We start from the raw sequence: 16,467 nt of genomic DNA, 5'->3' as shown, positions 1-16,467 counted from the left end.
ATTTTCATCAGAAGCTTCATCCATCCTTCAGAACCCCCAGACTGAGGGTTATTGACCTTTGTACCTTAAAGAGTTAATATTCTGGGTTTTTTCCTTCTAGTTAATGGCTTCTTTTTCTAATATATAGTTTTGCCTGGTCCTGATTTGTTTGTTGTAGTTGTTTACAACACTCATGTAATTCATCTTAAATCTTTTGTAGAATGAGGTGTGGGTCATTTATGAGTTAATGCATGCATAGATATGTCATGGGAATTAGGAGCTAGTTCCTGACTTCATCCTGGTCTTTTTGTCCCCTTCCTGTTCATGATTCCATATTGATGCCAATATGACTGCTACTATTTTGTGTAATATACTCTTTTTATAAAAAAAAATTTTTATTGAAGTATAGTCAGTTACAATGTGTTAATTTCTGGTGTACAGCACAATGTCCCGGTCATGCATATACATACGTATATTCATTTTCATATTCTTTTTTCATTAAAGGTCATTGCAAGATATTGAATAGTTTCCTTTATACTCTTAAAAGTAATAAAATAATAACTTTTAATGTGTATGTCTTATTTTGCCATTTAAATTACAAATATTTCAGATTAATCATTCCTTCATTTTTGCCATATTTTGATAGCAATGAGTGATCATTTGCATATATTAAATTCTTTTTATTAGGAATGACAGTGATGGGGAAGGAGAATCTGATGATCCTGAAAAAAAGAAACTACAGAATCAACTTCAAGGTTGCTTTAGATTTCATTTTTAAATTTACTATCTTATTAAAAAAAGAAAAACTCACAGTGAATTGTCTGTTTGAATTGTTTCCCCACCCCCAACCCCCCTGTATTTAAAGGAGGTTCAAGAACTGGCTTTGGTTCCCAGTGGTCATGTGCTGGCTTTGTTGAGACCATTTTTATAGTGTTTGCTCTATAGAGTCCCTAATGGGTTGGTTTTTTCCATGCAGTAAAAATATTGTTTAGTTTTATTTTGGCCTTAAAAAGCTTGCTCTCTTTGATTTTTTGTCTTATTTGCCCCTTTTCAGAGAGGGTAGCAGTTATACTATTAGCACCCTATAAAATCTGATGGTATTAAAATTTCCTGTCAAGAGGAACAGAATGAATTAGGGCTCACACTTGACTTTTACTGCTATTGCTGGAGCTCATTCATTGATGGTTTATTTCATGTTTTCTACCTGGTCTTCCTCATCTGCTTTTTGATCCTACTTCAAGTGTTCCCATTTACATTTCTCTCTCTCTGCTTTCAGTTTTTTAACTTCCACACCTTTAAAAGCACTTTTGTTCTCTGCTGTAGTGTTGTGGCGTGATGGAGGGGGCATAGGTATCAGCTCCATTCAGCTCTGGATTCCACCCTGGGGTCTGCTACTTAAATCTGCCTCATCTTGGACAAGTTCCCTAACCTCTAAGATTCTGAGACCCCCAACTCTAAAATGGAAATTAAGAGTACTTTCCTTTCAGGGCTGTTAAAAGATTAATGACAATGTAAAAACTGCTTAATATTCTGAGAAATTCTCAGGACTCAGTTAATAGTAGCTCTGTGTATCTAAAAAGACATCTATTTAATTGCTGCTTCTTTAGTTACTGAGGTTTGATTGTTCCTTGATATGGTAGCTGATGATTTTTCAAGTTGGATTTTATGCTCAATCATTGGTAATCTGTATTTTATTCATTTGAACCTTGCCGAATAGAATGCGTAACTGGAAAGGACATCTATCATACAGTCTCAGCCTTAGTGAGTGGTGAGCACACCCAGCTTGGCCAGATCCTTAGCCTTGCTATTCTAGTCTCTCTGTTTTGGTCATGTTTCTGTCTTACCCACCCTATTGGGAGGTATAGGGGAATACTGTAATGATAGTATCTTGAAAACACTACCATTAACAGGGATAATTTTACCTGCTGAGAACTTCAGTGGTGGGTGTAGTCCAAGGGCAGTAACTGGGTTTCTGGGTGTAGTCCAGGCAGTAACTCCACTGCCTGGAGCAGTGTGGGCACGCTTCATCCTCAGTAATTTTTTGTGGAGGAGCAGCCCAGTGGTCTGTGCCAAGTGGCTTTATCTTACTTGTGTGGCAAAAAGCTTTTTTCTATTTGTTCTTTTTGATTTTGTTCCCCCTCTTTCTGGCTCCATCCCCTCCAAAGTAAAAATTGGATTGTTATCTTTACTTTTGAAAAAGATACAATCCAATTTTTAATAGGGAATTTTTCTTTAAATTCCCTATCAGTTATGACAAGGCCCAGAAATGTATAAAAATACAAACGCTTTGAATATTTAAGTCAGGAAATTTATTTGGAATTTCAGGATGAATTAGAATTTGAAAGGATTCTTAGCCTTTCATACCTGAGAATCCTTTTTTTCCATCTTTTAGTTTCTTGGTTTGCTGATGGATTTCATTGTATAATATCCTTTTTTGAATCTTTCCTCTTTTTTCCTGAAAGTTTTCTAAATCTTTTACTTCTGTTTTAGGTTATGACATAAAGTGTAAATTTTGATTAATTAAAATTAAAGAGTTTACGATTTGAGTTTTCGTTAGCTAATTTTGATATGCAGTGACTTTGAAGTTAAGTTTTAGTATAATAGTATGTAAACAAAGACTGACTAAATTTTTATAATTGGAACAATCAAATTGCTTGGCTTTTATTTTCCAAATAAAACTTTTATTTCCTTTTAATTTTGCAAACCATTAATCAGTGTCTAATAATTAATTTTACTTTTAGCTAAATAATCTTTTGTCACTAAACATTCCAAAGTCGCCTAGTTTAAACTTTAAGGAGAAAAATATTAATCAAATGTGAAGTTAAAATATGACATATTTAGAAAAATTCATGACAGAAAACTTCAGCTGACTAGCTGATGCTTATATATAAATTTACTTTCATTTAACTGACACAAAATCCTATCAGAAAATGTAGTATTTTCTCATGTATATTTCTCATGTAATCTGAAAGAAAAAGCAAATTGGCTTTTTTCTTAATTTATACTTCATCTGAACTCTTAGACTGCAAAAAATGTTTATGGTTTCATCTAATTTTAATGTACAACTAAAGATTTTCATAATTTAGGAAAGTAAGTTGCAGGGTATTAGCACTCTTAGAATAACGATAGATGATCTTTCATAAGAGAAGAAGATACCCATAAAACTAATTTTATAGATAATTAGTTGATTGTGTAAGTAGTGATAAACTTAAAACAATTATACATCAAAAAACAAACAAACAAAAAAAAAACCAAAAGCCAAAACAACTACACGTCACCCGAGAACAGGCTACTTAGTAATTTGTAGTTGAACAATTTCTATATAGTGGAAAATTGGAAAAGCTTTTTTGATAAAAGGTAATTAGAAAGTTTTGCCAGTAAGCTATAGTAAAAGAAATCTTTTGTGTACTTGTACTGCAATAGCTTGCTGTGACTTTTGAATACATTGTATTTAAAAACTAAATCTTTTAAATAACATTGTTAATGTACAAAAACTGTAAATAGATCTATTTAGAAGCCAAATACAAAATCTGGCAAATCTCAGGAAAGTATTGCAAATCTGTAAGAGTCCACTTTCTCTTCTCCATCACCCCCTTCCCTTTCCCTGCTCCTCTCCCCTCCCTCCCCTCCTCACTTCTATCTACTCACCCATCCCTCTGCCTATCTTTAGTTACAGTTGTTAAGTATTTTTTCTTTCTGTGGTTAAGAAAAGCATTAGAGCACCAGTTCTTTTAAGGAAAAATAGGAGGTATTTCATAATTAGTGTATTCAAACATTGTAGCTACTTGATGTAATGTTTGGTGCTTTTCCAAGCATTCTAATATCCATGATGTCATTTGATCTTTACACTAACTCGTCTGAGTAGTTTGGGCAAGTGGTATTACTTTTATTTCACAATGAGGAAGTGGAGTGACTTTACCCTAGATTGTCTAGCCAGCCACGCCGTCCTGACCCCTGCAGGCTGCTCCCCAACAACTACTTCCTCATCACACTATTTCAAAAATACTTTCAATGCGTAAAACTTTTCCAGACAAATGTATAATGTATTTCTTTAAAATCAATATTCCATGTCTTCTAAATTTGATTGCCTAGTCCTCCTTAATTTAAAGATGGCATAATTCTTTGTAGGTGCCATTGTTATAGAGCGACCGAATGTGAAATGGAGCGATGTTGCTGGTCTTGAAGGAGCCAAAGAAGCACTGAAAGAGGCCGTGATATTGCCTATTAAATTTCCTCATCTCTTTACCGGTGAGATGACTTTTAAATAATTTTTTTGATGGTTTTTAGAAAACACATCGATGACTGAGGATAAAATACTGTGAATTCTTGTCACTATATCGTGAGTTATTACCTTAAATTCTATTGTAAGGCAGTGGAAGATCTTTATACAGAGGTATTTGTCTTCTCTGCGTATGTGTATTTATTATATATATTGCGAAACAACCTAAATGTGAACCAGTCGGGCATCAGGTAAATCACCAACATGCAGTAGAATACTGTGCACTCAAGAAAATAGAGTCTACATCCCCATTAAGAAATTTGGACTGCATTATAATTGACATGGAAGAACATCCACATATATCGTAGAGATTAAAAAGCAGTTTATACAATATGTATAGTAGGAGTCCGCGTTTGTTAAATAAATGTGTGTGCTGAGAAGTGTAGACAGATTGATGTAAAAATGTTAATGTATGCCTAGGAGATCAGATTATGGGTGATTTTTCTTTTGACTTTCATCTGAATTGTTTTTAGTGGACACGTACTAGGTTTATAGGAGTATGTCTGTTTCTCAAAAAGAGAAGTAAGGTTTATTGAGCAGTTTGATGGGAGTGCGGGTCTGTAGGAGCTCATCATCACTGTGAGGAGAGTGCTGCCAGCCCACCATTTGGAGGTAGTTGAGCTTCAAGCTCCAGCAGTAGGGGATTTGGCTGCACCAAGCCATTCCTTCCCACTGTCCTTTTTGTGACTGATAGTTTGTGTTTGTGATATGACAATACCCAGAGTCTAAGAGTGAAACAGAGGTTTATCCTTCTAAAACAAGCTGGTTTATGTAGAGAGCACATCTGTGATACTGGCCTCAAACTGAACAGGTCCATGCAGTGATGTCGTATAGAGCAGTGATGAACAGAGAACCCGTGGGCCACTCGTTGTCCACCTAGCTTCGAGGTATGACTTCCCACCTCACTTCAGGAATATGAGCCTAACAGTGTAAAAGTTGACATCATAATCCTATAAAGGTACAAAAGTATGGGTGAACTCATTTTATGTTATGTTACTTACACCAGTGTTTCCCAAACATGAGTCCTTTGTGTATCATCTTCATGAATTTTTCCATATACACGTACCATTTTTAAAATATTTATCTTTACATCACTCACTTTTAGAGCAAACTTTTTTACTCAAGTATAGCATATATGTACGAAGACATGCAGGAACCCAAGTGTTCCGCTTTATAAATTATCACACAGTACACCTGTATAGTCGTCACCCAGATAAAAAAAATATTATCAGAACCTGGATATCCCTCTCTGCCTCTTTCCTCCCCTGAGGTAATCACTCTCTTCACTTCTAACACCATAGATTGTTTTGCCTGTATTTGAACTTTTGAATCATCTCACTTGTTTTGACTTAGTAATTTTATTTTAAAAGACTTCTTTTTGTCTCTGTAAACGGAAAAAGTAGTGTTTTTCTAAAATGCATTTTAAAAAATTATTTAAATAAAAAGTATCTGTAAACCACCTAAAAGCATGTCATCTGCCACCACACTTAAGGGAATACTGATGTATAATTGCAGACATTTGAAATAGGCAAATAGAATTCAAGTGAAAGTTGGGGCTTTCATAACAATAAACAGAACAGTATTTAGTTTTGCCATCAGTCATGTGCATATCATTTTTTTGCAGACACCGTGTGCCCATCCACAGTTTACACCTAGTAGTTTTTTTATGTGTATTTGTTATTTTATTGCCAGTTGTAACCCAGCCTGGTCTGTTTAAGCAGCAGTATAATTTCTCATTAGCAAAATTGAGACACAAAGAGTTGATTTGTTCACTTGCTGTACTTGGGCAAAACCAGGATTTAAGGTGGAGCCCCCTTGTCATTACCTAGCCTTTGGAAAGGGAATATGCCCTGTGTAATGTAACCTGTGCTTCCTTGTCGAATCACGAATTGAGTAGAACTTCATGAGTCATCCAAACTGTGTTAGTTTCACTCCTCCAAAGGTCATAAATATTTAAAAGAAAATATTTACAGCTGCCCTTCCCCTGTGGATATGATTTCTCCTATAATATTCTGATATCGAGCAGTGCACATAGTAGGTGGTCAAGAAGTATCTTTTAACTGAATTCTTTTCCCCCACTAGACTGTAAGCCCATGGAAGGTAGAAGTCCTTTTCTATTCATAATTCTCTGTCTGCACCTAGTGGTTTCAATACATGGTGGTTGAATGAGTGAGCAAGCAATGAACTTCCTGTTAGAAGGATTATAGCTGGATAAACACTTTTGACAAGGTGGTCTCTAGAAAAAGTAAATGAAGTACATTTAAAACATAACTTACCTTAGATCGATTTATTTAAATTTTGTTTTATTAAATTGATAGCTTTAGAGTGAAAACTTCTTCACAGTAATCTTCACTATGGATAATGTCAGTGGTAACTGAAATTAACAATCTGGAAATTCTCATGTTATTTTTCTAATGCACATTTTAGGCAAGAGAACACCTTGGAGGGGAATCCTATTATTTGGACCACCTGGAACAGGAAAATCCTATTTAGCCAAAGCTGTAGCAACAGAAGCAAACAACTCAACGTTTTTCTCGATATCTTCCTCTGACCTTGTTTCTAAGTGGCTAGGTGAAAGTGAAAAGTAAGTAGTCAATTTTTTTAGTTCTTCTTTGCCTGGTAGTCACTATATCAGTACATGAAGTAATAGATTGCATTATGAATGTCTGTCATTAATAGACATTCAAAGAAGTGACGTAGCACAGGTATTCATTTCTCTGTCAGATCAGTCTCTAGTTTAGAATTTCTTTCTTAGGGAAAAGATAGCATATATTTATAGTGTATTAAATTATAAAATTAATTATGCCAGATGTAGTAATCTTATTTTCTGGATCGAAACATGATGAAGCTTTTTATTCTGTAGAGTTCCTATAATTTTAGTATATTGTTCTGTTTTGGGTTTTTTTTTTAAATTTTTTATTGAAGTATAGTTGATTTACAATGTTGTGTTAGTTTTTGGTATACAGCAAAGTGATTCAGTTTTATATATATATATTCTTTTTCATATTCTTTTCCATTGTGACTTATTATAAGATATTGAATATAGTTCCCTGTGATATACACTAGGACCTTGTTTGTCTATTTTATATATAGTAGTTTGTGTCTGCAAATCTCAAACTCCTAATTTATCCCTCTCCCATCCCTTTTCCCCTTTTGGTAACCAGAAGTTTGTTTTCTATGTCTGTGAGTCTGTTTCTGTTTTGTAAATAAGTTCATTTGTATCATATTTTAGATTCCACATGTAAGTGATATCATATGGTATTTTTCTTTCTGACTTACTTTACTTAGTATGATAACCTCTAGGTCCATTCATGTTGCTGCAAATGACATTATTTCATTCTTTTTATGGCTGAGTAGTATTCCATTGTGTGTGTGTGTGTATATATATATAGCACATCTTCTTTATCCACTCATCTGTTGATAGACATTTAGGTTGCTCCCATGTCTTGACTATTGTGAATAGTGCAGCTGTGAACTTTGGGGTGCATGTATCTTTTCAAATTAGAATTTTCTCCAGTTGTATGCCCAGGAGTAATATTGCGGGATCATATGGCAACTCTATATTTAGTTTTTTAAGGAGCCTCCATGCTGTTTTCCATAGTGGCTGCACCAGTTTTCGAATATTCCCAACTATGGTTTAGGAGAGGGTTCCCTTTTCTCCACACCCTCTCTAGCATTTGTTTTTTGTAGACTTTTTAGTGATGGCCGTTCTGAGCAGTGTGAGGTGATACCTTACTGTAGTTTTGATTTTGCATTTCTCTAATAATTTCTCTAATAAAGATGCTGTGTTGAGCATCTTTCCATGTGTCTTGGCCTTCTGTAGATCTTCTTTGGGGAAATGTCTGTTTGGGTCTTCTGCCCATTTTTTGATTGGCTTGTTTGTTTGTTGTTGTTGAGTTGCGTGAGCTGTTTGTATATTTTGGAAATGAAGCCTTTGTCAGTTGCATCATTTGCAAATATTTTCTCCCATTATTAGTTTTTTCATTATCATGTGTCATTTACTATTTTTTTTTAGAAACTGAAAGCTTGTATTTATTTTTAGGCTAGTTAAGAACTTATTCCAGCTTGCCAGAGAGAATAAACCTTCCATTATCTTCATTGATGAAATTGATTCTCTGTGTGGTTCAAGAAGTGAAAATGAAAGTGAAGCTGCACGTAGAATTAAGACAGAGTTCCTAGTTCAAATGCAAGGTAGTATTACTGATTTTTTAAAGTTTCTCTTCATTGTATAGCCATTATTATTCACAATAATAGAAAAAAATTTAAGCAGAATTTCTCCATTCTTATAGGCCAAGTGTTTCCTTCTGATTGTCTTCCACATGCATACATAATTTTTACCCAGTTGTAACCGGCTTGTAGAGCTCACTGATATGGATAGTGAAGAGATTCACACATTGACTCATAACATGCCAGAAACAGTATCTGTTCTTCAGAATATTTGCATCATATTCTTATAAAATTCAGTTAAATACAGTTTTTTTCAGAGAGACTCTCAAGATGAGGCATTTTAACCTTAAAGCACCACATTCATCAGAGAACATATAGAAGAGGTTTCAAGAACACTGAATATTTAAAATGTTACCTATTTTGATGCAGGGGTTGGTGTGGACAATGATGGCATTTTGGTTCTGGGAGCTACAAATATACCCTGGGTTCTGGATTCTGCCATTAGGCGAAGGTATGATAATACATAGTAAATATCTTATTTCTGACTACAATGTAACAAGTGGCTGCTAACTCCCGCTCTGTGTAGTGAGGAGGCATTCTGATAACTTCAGAATGTTTTTAATGCGCCCGAGCCCTACTGCCCCTTTGCCTTTGGGGAAGAGAGGCAAGCATTTGTTCATTTGCCTGCTGTGTTGAAGATACGAGATTTACACCTACTGGAATCTTTCACATTGCAAAGTATGTTACCTAATGCTTATTTTAGTTATAATTATGCTTAGTAGGTGCATTGATACTTCAGAAATTTATAAATATAGTTTGATATTTCAATGAAAAACCTTCATACAAACTTCTAGCAAAATGACAATTATGCAACATAAAGTATGCTAACCAGATATATTTTGAGTTAAATTTATGTCTGTAATTTTTAAACTGAATATGGAACTTGAGCCACAGGAAAGGCATACAGACTCATTGCTCTTCAGTGCTTCACAGTTCCCTCTTCCGTTCATTTAATTGTGTGTGGTAAAAATTAACACTGCAGTTTTTGCTGCTTTTATCGCATTCACTTGATGGTTTGCCAGAATGTTCAGACTACCATCCAGTATCAAGAAGGGAAAGGCCCTGGTTATTTCTGAACGATTGCCTAAATCTGAGCCCATCTCTAGAGATACTGGAGACTTAAAATTCTTATTGCTACAGAGAATAATTATCTGAAGAAGAAAACGTCCTTTCTTTGTTGCTTCCTCCTTGGCTCCATATGCTGAAATTCTAAGAATGCAAACAAAATGATAAGATTTAGAGTAATTTTGCTATTGTGAATGTAGAGAATTATTTTGTCATCTCTTTTCATGTTTTTAATCATATTTGTCCCTTGATCAGAGTTCAGAGTATCATTCCATGGGAGACTAATCTTGTAGGGCATGTCATGTCATGAATTCTGGGCTCTGGCCAAAATAACTCTGAAATCACAAAGAAAGACTAAGCCACTCCAAGCTGGTTCCCTGGCTATTTTGGTTTTGTTTGTTGTTAGTGTGTTCTGGATATTTTCCTTTTATTAACCTAAATACATGTGTTTAACTCTGGATATACACCCGGTTACTTTATTCAGCTTAGCTTTGTACAAATAAGAATATCTAAATACCTTGTGTCTTGAAACACTAATTTTCAGTGGAAATCAAATATTATTATCTAGTAATATTCTTGGTGTAATTTTTCTTTCATTTGAAGATTTGAGAAGCGAATTTATATTCCTTTGCCTGAGGCCCACGCCCGAGCAGCAATGTTTAAACTGCACTTGGGGACCACTCAGAACAGTCTGACAGAAGCAGACTTCCGGGAACTTGGGAAGAAAACGGAAGGGTATTCGGGGGCAGACATAAGTATCATTGTGCGTGACGCACTCATGCAGCCAGTCAGGAAAGTCCAGTCAGCTACCCATTTTAAAAAGGTAAGGAACTTTTCACCTATTTTTTCGCAGATTTTTAAAATCAAGTTTTGAGACCATAAGTGGGTTAGCATAACACATGTTTCCATTTCATTGAAAATAAGTTCTCCCAAAGTGTTTTAAAACTTTGTATGCAGTGATTTTTGAAGTATTTACTATTCTGATGTAAGTATAGAAACTTAAATATATGGTTGTCTCTGATGTAACTAAGATGCCCCTGAGCGGAATCTGGCAGGTTTACACGTCAGTGACACAGTGAAAATAACAGCAGCTAGTGTTCAGTGTTCACGTGCCCGGCCTGCGTCCTCTCCTCATCTTCTGTCTCATCTGGTCCTCACAGAAGCTCTGCCACAGGTGCAGGTGGCCACCTGCTGATGGTCAGTCTGAGACTGAGAAGCTAACATGATTAAACTGGGACTTGGATGGTAACACTGTTTGCCAGGGTACAGCTAGAGAGGAGCAGAGGTGTGGCTTTGCTCTGAATAAGTGTCCCTCAGAATCTGAAGTCACCACCATTCTGCTCTCCTACCCCTGCCGTGCACCATCCTGTCTGCGTGAATGGCTTGAACTATATATATATATGGTTTGAGACAGAATTTTGTTTAAAAAGAAAAAATTGGGTATCTTGTAATGTCCAGTTAAGTAACATAGTTTAAGTAACTTGGACCAACGCTCTTGCTGAGGACAAGTCTCCAATATGCTCATGAACACAGATGTGAAAATCCTGAACTGTTAACAAACCTAATCCAGCTGTACATGACAAGACTAAGAGGTCATGACTCTCATATGCATACATGTATGTCTGTTATATGCCACAATAAAATAAGTTCTTTTTAAAATAATGAGCTTGAATTAAAACTTAAATTTGAAGCCTGACTCCACAATTTACTTGTCATATCTCCCTGACCAAATTGTATTACCTTTTCAAGTCTCATTTTTATCATCCCTTAAATAAGGATGATAATAACACTACTTTGAAATGCTGTTATGAGAACGAGATGAAATAATGTTCACAAAACACCTGTCATGTTACCTGAGTAGCCCAGTAAATATGACTCATCTCTTCTTCAGCCACTTTGTTGCTGAGAGAAATATAAAGCTTGTTCCACAGCTGTCATATTTTTTCTTAAATTCTCTTTGCCATTTAGACACTGTGGTTTCTTAGAAACTCAGCCCTTTCCTGCTGAGCTTCCCATTCTCTGTGTTTCTCCCGGGGATAGCTCATGTGACCCTGAAGCCAGGCCCCTGTCAGGAGGACAAAAAGCTGAAGCAGCCAACTCAGTCATAACATCAGGCCGTTTGTATCACCAACTAGAGCAGGTCTCTGTGTGGCTCCATATTCTGCTCCATTTTCCAGTTAGCAAGAACAAGTTTGCCTGTTTTTATTTTATTTATTAAATGTCTGAAATACTAATCTGAGCCCAGAGCTAAGTCAGAAAGTACAACAGTCAAAAAAACACAAAAATCCCTGCTGCTGGAATTTTTGTAAGGAAAGACAAGCAGTAAAGTACACATAATTAAAGTAAGAATGTTTATTTCTTCACCTCTGCCCTAGTCCTCAGACAGTATTTAAGATTGATCATTGTAAAACAAATATTAAAATAAGAATGAAAGCAGCTAGCCCCCAATTTGATACAAATGTGTCCCTGTCTATATATTTGTGATGTGTCACTCTGTGTCACAAAATTTCTTTTTCTGGATGTTACTAAAACTTTTTATTTTAAATCAGTTATGAATCATAAAATACCACTGAAATTACATTTAGCATTTAATTTTATACTTATATTTGAAGAAAGCATTTTTGTTGGGAAAGACAAAAAGATTCAGTCATTTTACAATAATAAACCTTCCAAAGATCACAAATTTCTCAGCTGTGGAAAATAGAGAAAATTAAGAGAATTCTTGAGTGGGTCTATTTTGGGTCTGTAAGATTATTAGCACTTACTAAGTATTAGAAAAAAATTTTAGCTGCACGCAAGTCTTTCTTATTTTAACTTATTTCCTCCCTGCAATCATATAAGTAATTTGTTACAGGAAATTTCAAATACAGAAAAGCATCAAGAAAACAATTAAAATCAAGCAAAATCTATCCCATCACCCAGAGACAACTATACTGTTTGTTGTATATTCCCTTTATTTATTTTCAGAAGAAAACATTTTAACAAAATATAAAATAACAGTACATTTTCAGGTTTCCTAATAAGGATCTAAATATTAATGTTCATTTAGTTTGTTCAAACAAATATTTCAGATGCCTGTTTATTCCAGGTTCACGGACCTTCACGAGCAGATCCTAACAGCGTAGTAGATGATCTGCTAACGCCCTGTTCTCCAGGTGACCCTGGTGCCATTGAAATGACATGGATGGATGTCCCTGGAGATAAACTTTTGGAGCCAGTTGTTTCCATGGTTTGACATTTTGTTTGCTTTTAAGAAAAATTTCAAAACACTCACTGTATTTTGTAATTTGTCTGACAGATAAAATTTTCAATTACATGAAATTAGCTAGAAAAATGTTAATATGATCAGACATGTTTATTTAGTCTAACTACTTAAAAAGTTGTAAAGAGTAATTGAACATAAAATATTTTAAAAATGTTTTCTTGGGCTTTAGAGAGGAAATATTAAGAGAGTAAGCTATTTCCTAAAAACACATAGGTTTCTGACATTATGAGTTTTATAGCTGGGATATTATCACTGAAATGTTCATATATATCACATAAATTATTGTCAAGACTTAATTAACTAGAATGTGGGATTGGTGAAAATTTTTTCCCTGAATCTCAGATTTTATAAAATGTCCAGTTACCCTAATGTGTGTATCATAGTATTCATAATGGTGTTTTTCTCTTTTACTTCTCAAGGCTTCATAGAAAGTTCAAATATTGCAGTGCTGTTTTTAAAAAGTCTGAAAACAAAGTCTTTATTATAAAAAATTACATTTCTGAAGTTTACATTGGATGAATTAAAATATTCATAAAAATTGTATTTCTATAGTTTCTACTGGAGGAATTAAGGATCGTAAGATTCTTTTGTAATGCATGTTAATTTTAGGGAACTTACTGTGATTGAGAAAGTATTTATTATGTTCGTGTTTTCTTATTGATAAACACTCAGTTTTTAAAATCTTCTTTAGTTACAGATTTTCAAAGAGCTTTTTGTCAAAATTAACAGTAACTTCCAAAGGGGAAACTTTCATAAGATATGTAGACATATTTGTACACATATGTATATAAGTTTGCGTATGTATATAGATATATTTATGTGCTAAGTAACCACAATGCTTATCTGAGAAATTATTCAGAAACCCTTTTTTGTTTTAATCTTTGGTTTAATTTTTAAAGTTTTAATTATTTTGATCATTTTCCATACTATTTTACCAGAAACATGGCCTAAAAGTTAATTTTTTAATGAATCCTTGATATTGGCATATTTTCTTACCATTTTCATGGTAATTTTAACTAATAGGTGAAATTTTTGATTAGTTGATACTGATTAAATGGTATTATTCTCTTTCATATTAGTGTTAAGTGAATGACTATATTCCTTTTGAGTTGCACTTCAACAACTGCTCTCTTGTTTAAGAAAAAACAGATTCAGCAAGAAAAGTGATCAGGGACTTACTCTGGGGGCCTTGATCCTCAAGATAAGCGGACTGTAGTTCTTAGGTGCTGAGGAACCTTTGAAGACTGTGACCAGGACAAGGCAAGCAACTGAAAATCTATAAGCAAAGGAGTAACGTAGTCAAAGATGTCCTTTAGGAGAAAAGAGAGTTTATCGTCAGTAGCTGCACATTATACACATTTAGATTTAACCTTAGTGGGAGTTAGTAATAATAACGATGATAATGCAATGTTTCTTATTTGATTATATCTGTAACTAATGCTCTCCCCTTCTTTTCCTGGCAGTCGGATATGTTACTGTCACTATCTCACACAAAACCCACAGTCAATGAACACGACTTGTTGAAATTAAAGAAGTTTACAGAAGATTTTGGTCAAGAAGGCTAAACCAAAGACAACAAGGAAGACGTATACCATGTGTGTTCTTCCTCTCTTAGGTATTTTTGCCTTTCTTGGATGGCATTCAGATTATTTCCTGTAAAAAAACTCTTACCACGGGGAAGTAGAGATCTCACTCAGCATTCCTTTACGTTTTATATGTACTTTTGCTCCATTACCAATTAAATGCTCCTATTAACAACAATTATAAAATAATGGATTATAAGGAAATGAGTGATATGTAAATAGCAAAAAAAATAAAAATTACCCAGTATTAACAGCAAAAAAAAAAAAATTTACCCAGTTAAAAAAAGATTAAAATTGATTGAAATGCAAGTATTTTAAATTGCTATGAATAGTGAGTGGTCTTTGTAAAGAGCATTTCTTTTTTTTTTCTTTTTTTTTCTTTTTTTTTTTTTTTTTCTTTTTTGTCTTCTCTTTTTTTCTCCTTTCTTTCTTTCTTTCTTTTTCTTTCTTTCTTTCTTTACTAAAATGGAGAGGCTTATTTCATATTTTGCAAAAAATCATAAGCTTCATTCTCACCCATGTAGAATTTATTTACTTTATTAAAAAATTAAGAATGGTTTACTCTCAGGGATGGGCAATAAAACGGCACAGAGCACTGTGATTGGGCTTGAAAGATTTCGAATTGTGTTCTAGGCAAGATTCTTACTGATTTTTGATAGGTTGACATTTTTCTCTGTGTAGATTTAAATCATTTCTTTGAAAGCAGCAAGCTTTTATATTTAACTAAATCGTACCTTTCACTGTGCAATCTCAAGAGAAAGACTTTCTAAATTAAACATTGTCTTTATCTTGAAGAAGAAAATTGTCTCTTTCAGTGTCTTTGTAGCAAGATTGACCAAAACAGGTGGTAAATAAATATGTACTTTTAAAATAACTATCATGAAATACTGTAATGGGAACCTTTACTAAAAGGAACAACCTCCCTTTAGATTATGGAAAGTTTCTTATGTGTGATGTGGGGGTGTGCGTGTACATATATATATAAATTTTTTTTTTAATATAGGATAGTAAGGGTCTTGTCTTTTTAGTCTACCTTTTAAGTTCAGGGAACAGTTTATTCTGGCCACACATATGTTATCAGTGTAATGCTTCATGAAGCTTTAGAAATGAGCTGATGTCTCCTTAAATAATAAAATGCAAACATGATGTTATGTTATTTTAATATCGTCAAACAATCTGAGTGTGTGTTATACGTGTTAGTGTCAACACTAAGTTGTGCCTTGTACATTTGCATTGGCTCTACGTACAAAGGATTAGTAAGTCAGCTAGAATGAGGTAGATTCCTTAATTTACTATAAAGTTCTGCCGTGCAAATGCTATAGAATAACTTGCATTTTAAAGTATATTTGCACATTTTACATGTTATGCTATATGGTTGCCTTTGGGTTTTCTGTACAGATTGTTTTTATTGATATTAAATGGAAATCGTAGGCCTGAAATAATGCTGTTCTTATGTGAAGTAAATTGATATAACCCACTATTGGCTATATTCTGTGTATGCTTCTTTATTTTGGGGTCTTCTGTATAGGAGAAAATATTATCTAAATTGATTAGATACAAAGAAATCATTAAAAATTATTAAGAATGTATACATGAAAATTCTACTTCAGTAACTTTTATGTGAGGATTGGAAATTAACTTGGCAGACTAACACTGAATTCTTTGTAGAAGTCTTACGATATTTTATATAGTTTATCAGCCTCAGAATCATATGGTATTGCTATTAATCATATCATTAGGAGAATTAGCATAATTATACTATAATAATTATATAGTAGTTGCAATCCAGAATTTTTGTGTATCCGAAATTTGTTTTGGCAAAATATTTTCCTTAAATTGACCAAATAGTATATAAGTACAATGTTGATAATAAGGGTACTTTATCACACTTAATTCTTTATGTGCTTTGAGAACTCTAGCTCAGAATCCATATCACTTGTGGCCATAGCTCCACTTCCCACATTTCTGGTTTTCAAGCTGTTTCTGGAATCTAATAATCGTAGACTTATTCTAGAATGGTAGAGCATAGGTTTTTCCATGTGTTCTTTATGAACAGATAAATACTCAGA

General features: G+C 34.0%; 1 protein-coding gene across 4 annotated transcripts in view; it reads left to right on the top strand.

Moving 5' to 3' along the window:
• VPS4B (vacuolar protein sorting 4 homolog B) overlaps positions 1-16,467 on the top strand; it is a 37,683-nt gene that overhangs the window by 13,605 nt on the left and 7,611 nt on the right. For 2 of the 4 annotated variants that reach the window (XR_004316233.1, XR_004316231.1), the window contains exons 4-11: positions 667-734; positions 4,108-4,227; positions 6,686-6,842; positions 8,301-8,449; positions 8,855-8,936; positions 10,154-10,373; positions 12,639-12,779; positions 14,279-14,430. Coding sequence is in view for 1 of the 4 variants with exons in the window: in XM_032470580.1 (XP_032326471.1) it covers positions 667-734; positions 4,108-4,227; positions 6,686-6,842; positions 8,301-8,449; positions 8,855-8,936; positions 10,154-10,373; positions 12,639-12,779; positions 14,279-14,380 (1,039 nt within the window). In the remaining 3 variants the exon portion in view is untranslated. Of the gene's footprint in view, positions 1-666; positions 735-4,107; positions 4,228-6,685; positions 6,843-8,300; positions 8,450-8,854; positions 8,937-10,153; positions 10,374-12,638; positions 12,780-14,278; positions 15,884-16,467 lie in introns of those variants that run through there. The other 2 variants (XR_004316232.1, XM_032470580.1) reach the window with 2 other exon arrangements.

This window comes from Camelus ferus, chromosome 30, assembly GCF_009834535.1.
Source record: "Camelus ferus isolate YT-003-E chromosome 30, BCGSAC_Cfer_1.0, whole genome shotgun sequence".
In the NCBI taxonomy this organism is placed as follows: Eukaryota; Metazoa; Chordata; class Mammalia; order Artiodactyla; family Camelidae; genus Camelus; species Camelus ferus.
The sequence above is the reverse complement of the archived record's forward strand: the minus strand, read 5'-3'. Positions and strand labels throughout refer to the sequence as shown.